Below are 16472 nucleotides of genomic sequence, written 5' to 3' on the forward strand. Positions count from 1 at the left end.
GGGGCTAGAGGCAGGTTCAAGACTTTTCACACCTGAGTTCCTTCCTCTGTCAGGTGATTAACATCTGCCTCATCCGCCGCCTGTCAGGTGACTGAGAATCACATAAAAAGATACAGAGGAAATCACTATGGAAACATGCCAAAAAAGCACTGTACAAACAAAAAAATTGTTATTATTAGCACAAGAGTTATTCAAACTTCAAAATTCTGACATCTATAACTACCCAGATCCTATAAGAAATTTTGAAAGCCTTTGAACAAGAATACATTGTTTTTCAAACAAACATAGAGGCAAACCAAGAAACGGACTCTTAACTGCAGAGAACACACTGCTGGTTACCAGATGGGAGGGGGATTGGGGGATGGCTTGTATCTGTGATGGGATTCAGTAGTGCACCTGTTGTGATGAGCGCTGGGTGTTGCATGAAGTGTTGAATCACTAAATTCTACACCTGAAGCTAATATTACACTGTATGTTAACTAATTGGAATTTAAATTAAAACTTTAAAAAAATGCAGTTTTTGTCAACACCTGTATTCTGCTATACGAGGGGGAGCGCCCTCTGCAGGCCAGCAGGTGTAAAGCGAAGCAGCAGACACACAAGCTGACAGAATGGAGAAGGGGCAGCAGGAAGCCAGTGCAAGTCTCAGGTTCTGGGCTGAGCACCAATTGTGCTGTGGGTCATTTCTTGGGCCCACCCAGGACGTTTCTCCCCCATTGGACACATCATCCCAATGACTCAAGCTTATGAATCATGAAAGAAAAATGATGATTTAATCACTGCTATTAACTCTCAACTGCTATTTTGCAAACTTCAGGGTTGTCCTAACAATAATACTGTTGTGCAGGTAGGCAGATTTTGTGTTTGTTTTAATGTTTTCGCATCTGAGACCTAAGGGAACAGCATAACAACAAACTTTGTATAAAAAGACTAAATTGTTAAACAAATTTTGCATTTTTCCAAAAGTCAGAACATAATCATTTTCTGATAAAGACAATATAAGCAGTCAGGGTACAAGACAGAAAGAGGCATTACTGATTGTAAACCTCGTTCTGAGTCTCTGGTCATTGGCAGTATCACTGGATTCTCTTCTGATGGAAAAATAACTAAATTTTTATATTTTCATATAACATAACTGGAAGAAGTTTATTCTTTACAGTTCCCTCCTTTGAGGAGCTCAAACCTGGGCGACTGGGGTGAGAGAACAGGAGGACACTTGTTTTATTAGTGTCGCCATGGACTGGGTACCAATGCTGTGCCAGGCATGTACATCGCCACTGAGCCAGCACCCCCCAGTCCGCGTCACCAACGGGCAGAGTTACAGTGCTTCAGAAGTAAGGAGCAGGCTGAGCCCACGCTCCCTGCTCCCCAGGACAGCCTGCGTTCGGGCAGAGCGGGCTGGCCCTATGTCAGGCTCCATAAAGATCACCTCTCTCTCCCTGCATCTCCATCTATGCCTCTTCATCTTGTAAAACAAGTTGGCCCGACCCTGTTATCTGGTTATCCTCGATTCAGGGAAAGGGGTAAAAAACCCCACGTTGTTCTCCAATCTAGCTGTACCATTATGAAAGCTGATGTGCTGTCCCCTATTGATCCAAGGTGCAATAAGTTAAAAAGCAAAGGGGAGCAGGAAAGAGAAACTGTCTCTCTAAAAAGTCTCCAACACTTACCAGTTTGGATAATGCTCTGGAACCAGCATAGATTATACCCACAAACAGCACCGAAGCAGGAAGCCAAGTCGAAACATCAGATCTGGAAAGAGGGAAAGAGGCCATCATATTTCTGTCACTTCCTGTCCAAAGGACCTAGTGAGAGGCATGACCCTTCAGATGACCAACTACGACGATGGTGCTTGTCTTAACATCTCTGAGTGGCCTGTGAAGTGTGATGTGTCTGTGTCCACTGAGAGTGAGGGAGGCTGAAGAGCCATCCGGCCACAGCCTGCCTGTTCCCCAGCCCACAGTAAGGCACAGACAAGCTGGAGCTGGACAATGGGTTCCTGCAGTTTGGGGGAAAGAACAGATCTGATTTTTTTTTAAGGGGCAATGAACATTATTCTTTGGATTTTAAGTAGCCAGAAGCTTTGAACTCATGCCAAATTATTAAACATTAAAAAGACTATTTACCTAGGCAATATATCAAACAGCTCCATGGAATCACAACAAAAGGAAGAAAGTGTCAAAGGACAGAATTTTAAAAAGAATGGTAGAACTCGAGCTGGGTGGCCATGGGTTGACGTTTTCCACTGTGAACCTGGAATCTCTAAGGACTTCTGAAGGGTGCATTTCTTTGATTCAATTGTGGCCACACGCAAAATGCTTTTCTCACTACAGTTTTAGAATCTTGGTTTTTACATAGAGCACTGATCACTTGCTGCCCCCATCCATCACCAACACATTCGGTCCACTAACGCCAGTTCCCTAGAGTTATTCTAATAATAGAGAGAAATAAATGAGACCGTTCCAGCAGAATTTAACATAATAATTCCACCTAACTCAATGAACTGCTCTCCTGGGATGGTGCCTGCTCAAGAAATGTTCTTTGTTAACTTTATTAGCATGGCCAGGCACTCCCATCTGTGATCAGACCTGCTTTTGGACGCTTCCCAGTGAACCTGGTGTTAAAACGTCTCCGGTCTCTAGTGGGGCTTCTAAATCCTGCTTCCTGAATATATTCATTCAGCAAATATTTATAGCAATTTGCAAGGTGCCTACAGAGCCAGAATTATTAACAGCAGCATCAGAGTTAACATTTATTGAACACTTGCTACAAACGAGGCACTATGCTAAATGTTTTCTGTGCTGTGTCTTTAAAAACTCTGCACCACGTGGGGCGCGTGGGTGGCTCAGCTGGTTAAGCGTCTGACTCTTGATCTCAGCTCAGGTCTTGATCTCAGGGTCGTGAGTTCAAGCCCCGTGTTGGGCTCCACACTGGCCATGGAGCTTGCTTAAAAAAACAAATAAAATCTGCCCAACCACCTTGTGAGAAAATATTATTATTATTATTATTATCATTATTCCCCTTGTGCAAATGAGAAAACCGAGGCATAAAGAGTTTAAATAATGTGCCTGTGGTCAGAAGAGTTGGTAATGGCAAAGGCAGAATTTGAGTTCAGGTCACCTGACTCTAAAGCCCTAGCTTTGAGCCACGCTTTCATACTCTGCCCCCGAGGACCTCGTGATCTAATGGGAGACACTGACCTATAAATAAATAAGCTGCAAACACAGCATGATTTTGCTCTGGTAGCAGACCAAGCAGCTAATTACCTGAGGGATATTCTCTGTTCTTCCTGGTCCTGCTGCAATAACAGACCTCTGCTCTTGCACCCAAAAGGTGAACAGAGAAAGGAAGATGCCATTCTCCATCCTAATGGGTCAAGCAGAACATCAAACCAATCAAACCAATTGCAGAACATCAAAGCCAAAGGGCTTTCCCATTAGACATTAAGATCACAAGGGTCAAGGGAGACAGGTTCCAGGCCCCTGGCCCGCTGAGCACCAGAAGACAGCCCAGAGCCCACACCGCAGGGAGTACAGGCGAGGAGGGAAGGAGGGCAGTGCGTGACAAGCAGTGTGCCCAGCTGCCGCAGGCCCAGTACTCTGGGACGTGAGCTCAGTGAGGCCCCAGGAATCCGTGCTCTGTTTCCTCTTAAAGAAAACGCCTGCACCGTCATATGCTCCAAGAGACATCGGGGCATTTGAGTGATCATGGATGTGAAAAAGAAACCATGGCTAGGGACACCTTATATTTTAACCCTCTACCTTAAACACAAAGAAATGACTTTAACTGGGGCACCTGGGTGGCTCAGTTGGTTAAGCATCTGCCTTTGGCTCAGGTCATGATCCCAGTGTCTTGGGATTGAGCCCCACATCAGGCTCCCTGCTCAGTGAGGAGCCTGTTTCTCCCTCTCCCTCTGCTGCTCCCCCTCACCCCCCTCTTGTACTCTCTCTTTCACACAAATAAATAAATAAAATATTTAAAAAAAGAAAGAAAGAAATGACGTTAACTATAAAAAATAAAAAAAAATAAACACAGATTTAGTTGGACCAAAGAGACTTCTGGGAAATGCTACAGAGCAGCTGTGTGAGCACCTGGATCCGAGCATGGCACTGTGACCCAGGCACGGGGGCACTGGCGCTTGTGTTCTCCACAATCATCTCATCAGAGCCCACCTCCTAGGTGGACAGAGTCAAAGCAACATGCACTGACGGTGGAAATTTCGACACCTGCAAGAACAGCTGGTTGCCCAACCCTGTCTTGGCCCTCGTGAGCTCTTCTCAGAGACAGCGGCCTCCCTCCTCCACACACCAACAAGAAAGTATAGCTGTACTGAGAAGAATAAATATGAATCACTGGGGACAGCGCTGCCAAAACAGATATGGGCAAAACCGGTGTGAAAAGATGGGGGGGATAATTAAAAATTGAGAAGAACTCTGCATTCATATTGTTCCAAAGTATCAAAGTTCTCATTCCACTGAAAATCACAGGGTATACATTGTGTAGTTTATAAGAAAAAGCCTTCCCATGAGATTAGCAAATGAATGCACATTTATACACCTTAAATCAAAATACATTGTTTCATCCAAAAATGATTTCTTGATCTTTCAATTAACCCATTAATGATCAGATTATATATACATATATATATACATACACACATATTATTAATGTGTCTCCCACCTCTCAAATAAACTGTAATTTTCACAAAGGTGGGAGCCATGGGTGTTTTGCTCATATAAATAAGTGTCAAATATTACACGGATGAATATTTTAAGGAAACTAAAGGACTAAGCTGCACCATAAGGGCATCTGATCTAGTCAGTGAGGACAGGGAAACCTTCCTCTAATAAGTGATATTTGAGATAAAACTCAAAGTTAAAGTGGGCACTGGGGGTGGGCTAGAGAAGCAGAAGGGACCCAACATTCCCCTCCTTGGTCCTTTACTCAAAGCAACAGAAGTCTCTTAAGGTTCAGTAAGACTTTGTTACAAGTTTGGTCTTCGCTAACTCTTCATTCCCAAATTCTTTGCAACATTGATCGCACTTAATTTACACACCAGCAGGAGAACCAGGCAGACAGACTGGCAGCCACGGGAGCACTCGGAGTGCACACCGTGTCTCCCTCCCAGAGAGAACCTGCCTCGAGGAGTCTAGTCCGCTGACAGGTGAACATCATTTGAAGACCTGTTTATACTTGCTGCTTCAGACAGCTGAATTCAGTCTGCTGAATCAGACTTGGGATCTCTGGCTTCCAGGGTTTTGCACGACTATCAGTTCCTGTGCTATTGTAACATGGACAGGTCAGGCCTTTGAACAGTTTCCTGGGGCAAATTAAATGCATGACAACTGAGTTTTCCATGCTTTTCCAGGTTATGTGGAGACAAGGGGGGAACAGGGACTGCAAGGGTGGTGCTTTTTTTGTGCTTTTGCCATCTCTTGAAGTGTTTGTTTTTGAAAGATTCATTTATTTATTTGAGAGAGTGTGTGCACAAGTGGGGGCAGGGGCAGAGGGAGAGGGAAAGAGAGAATCCCAGCAGACTCCCAGTGGAGCCTGACATGGGGCTCGATCCCAGGACCCCAAGATCATGACCTGAGCAGAAACAGAGTCGGTCATTCAACCGACTGAGCCACCCAGGCGCCCCTTGAAATATTTTTTTAAAAATATTTCTTCAGGACAAAACGAAACTATAATTTTATTTTATTTTATTTTTTTTAGAAATATTTAGGACTAATTTCCTTTTTTTTTTTTTTAAGATTCTATTTATTTATTTAACAGAGAGAGAGACAGCCAGCGAGAGAGGGAACACAAGCAGGGGGAGTGGGAGAGGAAGAACCAGGCTCCCAGCGGAGAAGGCTGATGTGGGGCTTGATCCCAGAACGCCAGGATCACGCCCCGAGCCGAAGGCAGACGCTTAATGACTGAGCCACCCAGGTGCCCTGAAACTATAATTTTAAAATCCTAGTTAACTCTGCTAAAATGGAGGATTATTTTCCAGGGAGATATAGCAGGAAGTGATGGAAATCATACCTGGTTCTGGGCACTGAAGAGTATAACCTTATAACATGCACATGGTTACCCAAATCTTTGGGAATTATAATCAGCTCTCTTCACTGCCAAGGAATGTTCCAGCAGTTAGCTGACTAACTTTAGCCAAGAGCTCTAAGGGATGGACAAACTTCACACATTTCCCTGGGCTATGCCCTTTCTTCTAGGTCAGGTCATCTAGGGCTGGAGGTATCTAGGGGTCACCTAGGTCACTAGGTGTGGGGGCAGAGGAAGGCACAAGTCCAGAGCAGTGCATGGCACAACAACACTCAATAAATGTTCTGGGTTTTTCTACACATAACTCCAAAGACAGAAGCCACTAGCAAAGATTGACAGATCCACCTACTTAAAATGCACTGGCCAAAAAACACCACAAAGAAAATCAAGAGATGATTAAGGACCTAGGAAAAACTACTCGCAACATATAAAACAGGCTGGAATTTCATGTTTTTAATGTATAATGAGTGTTTACAATTCAGTAAAAAAAAAAAAATCAGCTCAACAAAGAAAAATAGTGGGCAAAACCAGGTGTGTGTGTGTGTGTTTCTCTCTCTCACACGCACACTTAAGAAATACAGATAGCCAATAAACATGTGAAAAGTTATACATATATATACACATACACACTACTTGCTACACTTATCGAAAGCCTTAAAAATATGCATACTGTATACAATAGTTAAAGGTAGTTAAAGGGGCGCCTGGGTGGCACAGCGGTTAAGCGTCTGCCTTCGGCTCAGGGCGTGATTCCGGCGTTACGGGATCGAGCCCCACATCAGGCTCCTCTGCTATGAGCCTGCTTCTTCCTCTCCCACTCCCCCTGCTTGTGTTCCCTCTCTCGCTGGCTGTCTCTATCTCTGTCAAATAAATAAATAGAATCTTTAAAAAAAAAAAAAAAGGTAAATATCCACAAAGATGTTTTCATTTACAAGGAAAATAAAGCTGCATTCTGGCCTCATTGTCGGTCATCAAGTGTGCCAAGCACCTCAGGGTTTACTATTGCCTTCCCGCACGGAACTCTCTCCCTCCAGACACGTGCATGGCCCACTCTCTCACATATCGAGACGTCTGCTCCAAAGTCATCTTATCCATAGAGTCAAGTAACAACCCCCCACTCCACGCACTAGAACGCCCTCAGGCACACACACATACCTGCCTGCTCCCTACCTGGCTTCATTTTTCTCTGCACTTACTGCCGTCTGACACCTCATATACTTCCATTTTGCTTCGTTTCTTGTCGGTCTATCCCTATGAGAAGGTAAGCTCTATGAGGGCAAGGATTTTTGTCTGTTTTGTTCACTGTGCACCTACCCCCGCCACCCTGAAGAACAACATCTGGTATATACGCTAGACACTCAAATATTTGAAGGAATCATCATGTATTACTTTTAACTTAAAAAAAAAAGATTTTTCCTTCTTTCTCTAGATTGATACAGGGGGAAAACAACAGCCACAAAACATACCAGAAAACTCCAGGCATGACCCTAATTCACATTTCTTCCTGCGCTTTTCTGAAGCCCTTCAGAGACTTTGCTCTGAACAGAACTGCTGGTGCTTACAGCTATTAGGTTTTTAAGGGCAGGGATGAAAGTAAAAAATACCTACCTCCTGCCATTTGTCTCTTTGAAATGGCCCCAATGGGGACTTCTAACAATAAACGATGAACATTTCTAATAATCATGTTGTAACCTCTAACTGGGACAACGGAAAACTGCAGTGAAAAATAAACAAACATGTTTTCTTCAAAAGGCATGAACTCAGAAACTTGGCATGGAGGCGGTCACTTTCTTTTCTATAATAATTTATCTCGTTTTCTTATTAAATAGTCGTATTTATCCATGCTAGAAAATTTTCAAAATACAGATAATCAAGAAAAACATTACAATGACCATCCCACTTCCCAAAGATAACCACTGTTACTACCTTGCTAGGTCTCCCTCCAAACAGTGTCGGTACATGCACGTATATGAACACTGCAGTGAAAATGGGATTCCACTGTCCGCATTGTCCCGTAATCTGCTTAACATCTTTCCCTGGCGAAAACTCATCACCGATTTATCAACAACTGAATAATAGGCTATTGCTGGACATGGAAGTTAATCCTCTTTTTAGTATTCTAATGCTGTAATAGTTTTCCTTGAACGCATTCCCTTTTCATATCCATGTTTTTGCAGTATGAGGATAAATTCCCGAAGGGGAGTTGTTGTTCAAAGATGCATGCATCAAAGTGCAGAACTGGTTACAAAATCACCTTCCGGAGAACTTACCCTGACTCTACCCTCTGCCATGGGCTACGTGCTTGTGTTCCCCCCAAATTCAGATGTTGACATCCTACCCGCAGCGTGATGTATTTGGAGGTGGGGCCTCTGGGAAGTTATAAGGTCATGAGGGTGGAGCCCTCATGATGGGATTAGTGCCTGTTAAAAGAGACAGACCTGGCTTTCTCTCTCTCTTTTTCTTCCTCCCTCCTTCCCTCTCCCTCTCCACTATGAAGGATACAATAAGATAAACAAGAAGAGGTCCTCACCAGAACCTAACCATGCTGGCACCCTGATCTCAGACCTCCCAGCCTCCAGAACTGAGAAATCAATGTTTGCTGTTTAAGCCACCCAATCTCTGGTATTTTTGTTATAGCAGCCCGAGCTAATATTGCTTATTTTTATATACATATATATATGTATATAGAGAGATAATATATTTTTATTAATATATATTATTTATATAGCTAATATATTTATATTTTATATAGCATATAAATGTATATAAATATATTATTTTATATGCAAAATTATATTTAGATACTTATATTGATGTATTATTTATATATAACATATATAATCTTCCACTGCACCTCTAAGATTCTACAACAGCCAAATACCTGCACATTAGGAGCAAACGAGGTACATTTTCTCCATCTATCATTTATAAGGTGGCACCATCTGGGCCTCCTGTGCTGGTTTATTCTTTCGTTGTCCTATGTGCCAACAAAGGAGGCAAGATGGAATTAAATCCTCAGGTAGTCCTGGAAGAACCTCGGGTCTCTGTGGTAGGAGGACCTCTGGGGAGCTGCTGAGGCAGTGAGCGTGTGTATCTGCGTGTGTAGGGAGGGATCTCACAGCAACTCGTGGGGGGAGAGGACTATTTGCCACGGGGTCTGGTTTGAAAATTGAGGTGATAACATAGTTTCTCTTACACGCTTTGTAGGCACAAGTATTGCATCTTGTTTGAGTCTTGGGCTGGTTTGTTTCTTTGCTTGTGCACACTTTCCTGTCCCTAAGAACCCTGATCAATGAAGCATTTTATAAGAAGCTAACGATAGTCTGTTGCCATGAATTATAAAGCTGTTGTTATCGAGATGAAGGCTAATTAAATTAAATCACTTGTTTTTCAAATAGAGCATGCATTATGGAAGGAACATCTGCTCCCTCAAAACTCTCAGAAGTTTATCTGTTCATCGGTGCCTGATGGGCTCCTTGAGACAAGTTCTTTAAAAATTCTCTGCGTTGTGCTGACACCTAGTGGAACTAAAAACAGTTTTCAAACATAAAAATACCAAGCCACCAACATACAGGGTTCATGAAGACTGCTGGAATTGCCTAAAACAGTAATACCGCACAACTGTAGTCAATACTTGCTTTATAGTTTACAAGGACTTCTGCATATATTCTACTCCTACTCCTCCCCTTCTTCCTCTTCTTCTTTTGACTTCTACATATATAACTCCCCACTTAGAGCAGATGCCTAGATATCATTTTTGGGGGTCCATTATTGGTGAATATGGTCCTCCAAGAATCTTACTCACTATTCTCCCTTTTTCCCACTATTCTTAGACCTTTCCTCCTTCATTCTTTATTCTTCCTCTGACTCACAGAGGGTCAACTCCCTTGACAAAGCTCAGCCCTAATATTACTTGAACTCAAGAACACTGTGATGATACAGTTTTCCACAAAGCGTAACTTAGAACAAGAGTCAGCGAACTATGGCCCACGGGCCAAATCCCACCTCTACCGTATTACCACAATGTATGCTTTAAATATCTTACAATTTTCTTTGACAATTACACCTCAATAAAGCTGAAAAAAAAATCCTGTCCTTCTACCATCTCTGGCCTCATGGACTTTTCTGAGAACTACTATAATCACCACATCAACACCAATCAGATTTTATTCAATATTATGTCCCTTCAGTGGCTCTCCGTATGTTTCCTGAGAATGCTTTGAAAGCTGGTTTTATTATTCCCAAAAAGTAATTCCTACGTAGATACATAAAGCATTCCTCTGGAGAAAAAAAGCAACAGGGAAAAAATATCAAAAACACAAGAATTTGAGTGCTAACTTTCCTCTGTGAGCAAAGGTAACTGTTCATAAAACTATAAGAGTCATTCAAAATGAAATGCCAACACATTAAAACATTTTTGAGAAATTCCAACCACCAGTAGCTTTGATGAAGGCGAGCTACCTCATTTAAAAACAAATAATCAATCATAAAAAGAACTATCCTAATTGATTTGCTCACTGTTCAATTCTTTAGGGGCAGGCCTGAGTTAATTTGAAGGTTTTATCAAAGAAATTGTTTGCAGTTCTCCAGCAAAGATTCTCAATGGAAAATTAAGGAGTGGGGCTTTTTTCTGTCACAAAGGTATTGTGACATAGAATTATTAACTTAGAACTTCTTGTACTTGAAAACATGGGAGTTAAAAATTTGCCATCTTAGGTACAGTGAACAAAAAGTAGTAAGTACATTAAAAAGTCCTTTCCAGATGTCTTTATGTAAACATGTAGTCTGGTAATAAAAGAACCAGAGGATGGTGTGTAAAGTCTCCAATGAAATCACACCTGATTCTATAAGCAATGGTTCAAGAATCTAGTAAAGAATGCCGTGGTCTCACTGCCAGACGTCCGGTCACAGTGTTCTGGATCACGTTCTGGAAACAGCCTACAGCACAGGACTTCAACATCTGCTAGAAAAATCACTTCGACATTCTGCAATGGTTTGACAGTGGCAGTAGCTACCATATAAGGACAAACCGGTGCCTAAAAACCAGTGCTATCTTCCCCAAGACAGAAGGCCTCAGGGCATCGTCCAACACTTGAACTGGTTGCTGAGTAAATCTCCTGGAGAAGATCGATCGCATCGGGTCACTCAATGGAGTCAATACATGACATGGCCAGAGACTGACCAACACAGCAGATAGGGCCTCTCTGCAAAGTAGGAACTGTGGTATCAGGTTCTGTGACTTGTTTTAAGAGGGAATCCGGGATTCTGCTACGCTCCAGGCTATCAGGAGTCTAAAGGAGCGCTCATGGTGTATGTTATTAGATAGCTATTTGGGGACCACCCATCAGCCCCACTGGTACAATCCCAACTCCACGATGACCTCGGGGACTTCAAGCTGTCTGCCTGCTGCTGTTTTTTCATTTTTAGTAGAGTCTAACCTCTGCTATCTCCACCCACGTGCACAGTCACAGAGCAAAGCTGGGCTTCGGTTCGCTACCAATACAATCAGAAAGCCGAGCCCAGGGGCGCCTGGGTGGCACAGCGGTTAAGCGTCTGCCTTCGGCTCAGGGCGTGATCCCGGCGTTATGGGATCCGAGCCCCACATCAGGCTCCTCAGCTGTGAGCCTGCTTCTTCCTCTCCCATTCCCGCTGCTTGTGTTCCCTCTCTCACTGGCTGTCTCTATCTCTGTCAAATAAATAAATAAAATCTTTAAAAAAAAAAAAAAAAGAAAGCCGAGCCCAGTAGGAAACAGCAACCACAGCAAACACAAACCTAGCCAGGCACACACAAAGGAACACCGGGGCCGGGTCCTTGCTGCCAGCCATCTGGTAACTCGCCTTTGCCAAGGGCCTGTGGCAACTGGAAATCCTGAGCTGTACCAGCAGTTACTGAGCACAAGATTCGCTACAAACTAAGACGCTATGATCTTTGACAAGAGCTGAACTGAGCTGACATCGTGTGTAAGGCTGTGAAGCCACCTAAGAAGGTCCAGGAGACAGAAGTCAGAAGATCTCTGAGAATCAGCAGGGGGACTAAACGGGGCATGACCACACGTCTGCAATGGGTAGAAACTAGCAAGTTCAAGGGACAGCAGTGTCTAGTGGGTCTCAAATTTCCACTGTTGGAGGATCACTTCTTCCAGGGAAAGAACCTGAGAATCTTTGACATCACCCAGTTCTATGAGTCATTCCTCCTTCCACTCCCCCAAAAGGCAGAAGAATTCTATCAACGGATGGATGGATAAACAAAGTGCGGTGCATACATACAATGGAATATTATTCAGCCTTAAAGAGGAAGGAGATCCTGACACTTGCGACAATTCTTAGGACGTGAAGTGAAATGACGAGTCACAAAAGGACAAATGCTATATGCTTCCATTGAAGTGAGGTGCCTAGAGTAGGCAAATTCACAGAGATAGAAAGTGGAACAGTGGTTACCGGGGGCTGGAGGGAGGGGAAGGCAGGATGGGAGTTACTGCTTGTTATGAAATTTCTGTTTGGGGTGATGGAAAAGTTCTACAAATGGATGGTGGTGTTGGGTGCACAACACTGTAAATGCACTTAATGCCACTGAATAGTACACTTAAACATTGTTTAAAAATGGTAAATTTTATATTACATATATTTTTCCACAGAAATTTTTTAAAGTATGAACCAATAGCATAGCTTTTAAGAAAACATGGCTAAAGTAATGTTTTGGGTTTTTTGTTTTGTTTTGTTTTGTTTTTTAGAGAGAGAGTATTATTAGTTTCAGAGGTAGAGTTCAGTGATGCATCAGTCTTATATAATATCCAGTGCTCATTATATCACGTGTGCTCCTTAATGCCCATCACCCAGTTACCCCAGCCCCTCCACCCCCTCCCCTCCAGCAACCCTCAGTTTGTTTCCTATGATTAAGAGTCTCTTATGCAGGGCGCCTGGGTGGCACAGCGGTTAAGCGTCTGCCTTCGGCTCAGGGCGTGATCCCGGCGTTATGGGATCGAGCCCCACATCAGGTTCCTCTGCTATGAGCCTGCTTCTTCCTCTCCCACTCCCCCTGCTTGTGTTCCCTCTCTCGCTGGCTGTCTCTATCTCTGTCAAATAAATAAATAAAATATTTTTTTAAAAAAAAGAATCTCTTATGGTTTGTCTCCCTCTCTGATTTTGTCTTGTTTTATTATTCCCTCCCTTCCCCTGTAATCCTCTGTTTTGTTCCTTAAATTCCATGTATGAGTGAGATCATATGATAATTGTCCTTCTCTGATTGACTTATTTTGCTTAGCATAATACCCTCTAGTTCCATCCGCATCATTGCAAATGGCAAGATTTCATTTTTTGATGGCTGAGTAGTATTCCATTGAATATATACCCCATCTTCTTTATCCATTCACCTGTTGATAGACATCTGGGTTCTTTCCATAGTTTGGCTATTGTGGACATTGCTGTTATAAACACTGGGGTGCAGGTGCCCCTCCGGATCACTACATTTGTATTAAAGTCATGTTTAAAAGACGATTATGAAGTAAACAATTCACATCAGAAATTATAAGATAATTATCAGGAACACTTAAACAGAGTAGAGGACCCATGTTGATGAGCGCCAAGTGGACCCCAGTCCCCAATCTGACAGTTCCTTCATTCTAGTCTAGTTTCTTGCCTCTGTGAAGGAATAAACTGAACCATTGGGAATCAGGATGCTTCATTATTTAACTAAATATAGGAACAACCACAGGCCTTATGGAATCAGGGGGTACTATTTCTTTAAATGAAGACCCAGTTCTCATTGAACCATCTACCATAACAATGGAGTATAAAGTAAGCCCTCTGCTTAATATCACATATAAAATCCCAAAAGTATCTTTATTTTATGAAGGTGAGGATGTTATACAGGTGAAGGTGAATGACCTGATCGTTCAGTAGGGCTGTTTACCTTGCCCATATAAACCTTGACTTCATTTGCTTTTCATTTTACACATCATTTCAGGTGAGGCATGATGTCTAGAAGAATCATGAGAATTTATCTAGGTGAGGCAGGAGTGGATAGCCAATTCAGATTATAATTTTGCCTGAAAAATGTGAGGTCTTTGAGATTTCTTTTAAATCTATTCAACAAGTTGTCTTAATAGATTCGTAACAACTAATTTAATGTGTGATGTGAACTGGACCCTGGATTAGAATCGGAGGGTGAGGAATGTAATAAAGGACATTATTGAGAAAACTGGAAAAATATGAATTTGGTCTGGAGATGAGATAATAGTATTACATCAATATTAATTTCCTGATTTTGATTACTGAGTTGTAGTCACATAGGAAAGTATCCTTGCTCTGAGAAAATACACATGAGGGGCGCCTGGGTGGTGCAGTCGTTAAGCGTCTGCCTTCGGCTCAGGGCGTGATCCCAGCGTTCTGGGATCGAGCCCCACATCAGGCTTCTCCGCTGGGAGCCTGCTTCTTCCTCTCCCACTCCCCCTGCTTGTGTTCCCTCTCTCGCTGGCTGTCTCTCTCAAATAAATAAATAAAATCTTTTAAAAAAAAAGAAAAAGAAAAAGAAAATACACATGAAAGGGGTGCCTGGGGGTGCAGTTGGTTGGGCAACTGACTCCTGGTTTTGGCTCAGGTTGTGATCTCGGGGTCATGAGATCGAGCCCCGAATTGGGCTTTACGCTCAGCACAGGGTCTGCTTGAGATTCTCCCTCTCCCTCTTCCTCTGCCCCTCCCGCTTGTGCACTGGCGTGCTCTCTCTCTCAAATAAATAAATCTTTTTTAAAGAAAGAAAATACACACTAAAGAATTTCGAAGTAAAGAAAAGAGGCATTTTACTCTCAAATCTGCATCTTACTCTCAGATAGTTCAGGGAAAAAAAATATAAATATATTTATCTCAAGAGCAAATGGTGGGAGAGGTAAGGTAAAATAATAATTGAGGAACATGAGTAAAGGGTATGGAAGTTCTTTGTAGTATTTCTAACTGTTCTGTAAAGTAGCAAATAATTTCAAAATTAAAAATTTACCAAAAAAATTTGAAGTTGATTTAGAAACTCATTCCCTCGCTCTCATGATCTACAACAAAGCCCAATTAATAATTAATTTTAGTATTATTTTAGTAACTAACCAGGAAAACACTTCTTGAGTTCTATATGATTATAAAAGCACTAAAATCTCAAGGTTAGAAGGGAACTAAGAGATCATGCAACTCAAACATCTGTGTTTCCCAACATAACAGCAGAAGAAATTAAATAACGTGAAAAGAGTGCAGGGTATGAATCATGAATCGAGCGAGAAGAGGTTGGCTGTTCTACCTTGAACTGCTGTTGATCTCAGCCCAGCCCAGTTTCCATGACACATGAAGCAGAAGTCCACCAATTAACGTCTGCCACCTGCAAAGGATACAGACCAATGTGAATTTGAGAGTGCTATAGTCTCAAACACCATACAGCCCCGGCAGACTCATTGGCTGACACAAATATACACACCGAAGCCTTCCTACAATTCTTTCCTCCCGGTCTCTCCCAACTGGCATCCCAGTTCCCGATCCCTCCTTCTCAACCTGTACTATTCTCAAGTCCAGCTGTACTGTTCAGTGCTGACACTGATATTCTTCTCTTATTCTAAACTTTTCCCCAAACAATCTCACCCACAGTCCCTGCTTCTCCCATTGCCCTGCAGTGATGATTCCCAAAGCCCTGTGCTCACCTGGATACTGCCACCCTAATACCCCACAAGCTCTCAATGATAACTTGCCTAAACATTGCCTTGAACTTCCCTTCCCCATCCTGATCTATTGCCCCTATCCCTCAACAACCAAACCAGAGCCCAGATGTCATCCCAGCCCTTCCTCCTCAGTCACCTCCCTCATCTGCTCACAAAATGCTATTGCACATAATCCCCATAACAGTTCTTAAGTGCCATGCCTTCTCCTCCTGATCCCTCTGCCTCTGCCTAATGCAGACTCCCATCATGGCACACCCGAACCCAGCATCAGTCCCCTAACTGGTGTCCCTATCCCCAGGATGGTCCTGCAACATCCACTCTCTACCTTGTAGCTACAGGGCTTGTTCTAGAATGCAAACTTAATTTTGCCACTCGCTCATTTTAAAAGTGGTGGATTCTTCCCAGGTGGCCAGCAGCAACTCCCAACCTCTTCTCTGCCACAACACACCAGGGGCCCCTAGCTCATGTGTGACACTCTGCATCCTCAGCATGCAGAGTGCAGGGGGAGTCCAGGCTGCAAATTATGCAACCCTGCCCCTCCCACTGCACAAAGCACAGCAAAGTTCAAAATGAGTGAGAGGGTACTAAAGGCATAACTTCCCCTTGTGTCACTCTAATTGCTTTATCTTAGGTGAGTCATTCATAGACTTCACAACCTTATTTTATGACTTGAGACACCTCACCTCGGAAGTGATTACAACACACCCGTGTGTTGTGACATAACAGTTGAGCACTGCTGGC

General features: G+C 42.9%; 1 protein-coding gene across 9 annotated transcripts in view; it reads right to left on the bottom strand.

Annotated features, from left to right (window-relative positions):
• Nucleotides 1-16472, bottom strand: part of TMEM241 (transmembrane protein 241) — a 104854-nt gene that overhangs the window by 78700 nt on the left and 9682 nt on the right. For 6 of the 9 annotated variants that reach the window (XR_004620071.1, XM_034641978.1, XM_034641982.1 and 3 more), the window contains exons 3-4: nucleotides 15320-15397; nucleotides 1671-1752 (exon numbers count right to left, since the gene is read on the bottom strand). Coding sequence is in view for 8 of the 9 variants with exons in the window: in XM_034641978.1 (XP_034497869.1) it covers nucleotides 1671-1752; nucleotides 15320-15397 (160 nt within the window). In the remaining variant the exon portion in view is untranslated. Of the gene's footprint in view, nucleotides 1-1670; nucleotides 1753-3266; nucleotides 3367-7212; nucleotides 7238-15319; nucleotides 15398-16472 lie in introns of those variants that run through there. The other 3 variants (XM_034641979.1, XM_034641983.1, XM_034641981.1) reach the window with 3 other exon arrangements.

The sequence above is a fragment of the Ailuropoda melanoleuca genome, chromosome 14 (genome assembly GCF_002007445.2).
Source record: "Ailuropoda melanoleuca isolate Jingjing chromosome 14, ASM200744v2, whole genome shotgun sequence".
NCBI lineage: Eukaryota > Metazoa > Chordata > Mammalia > Carnivora > Ursidae > Ailuropoda > Ailuropoda melanoleuca.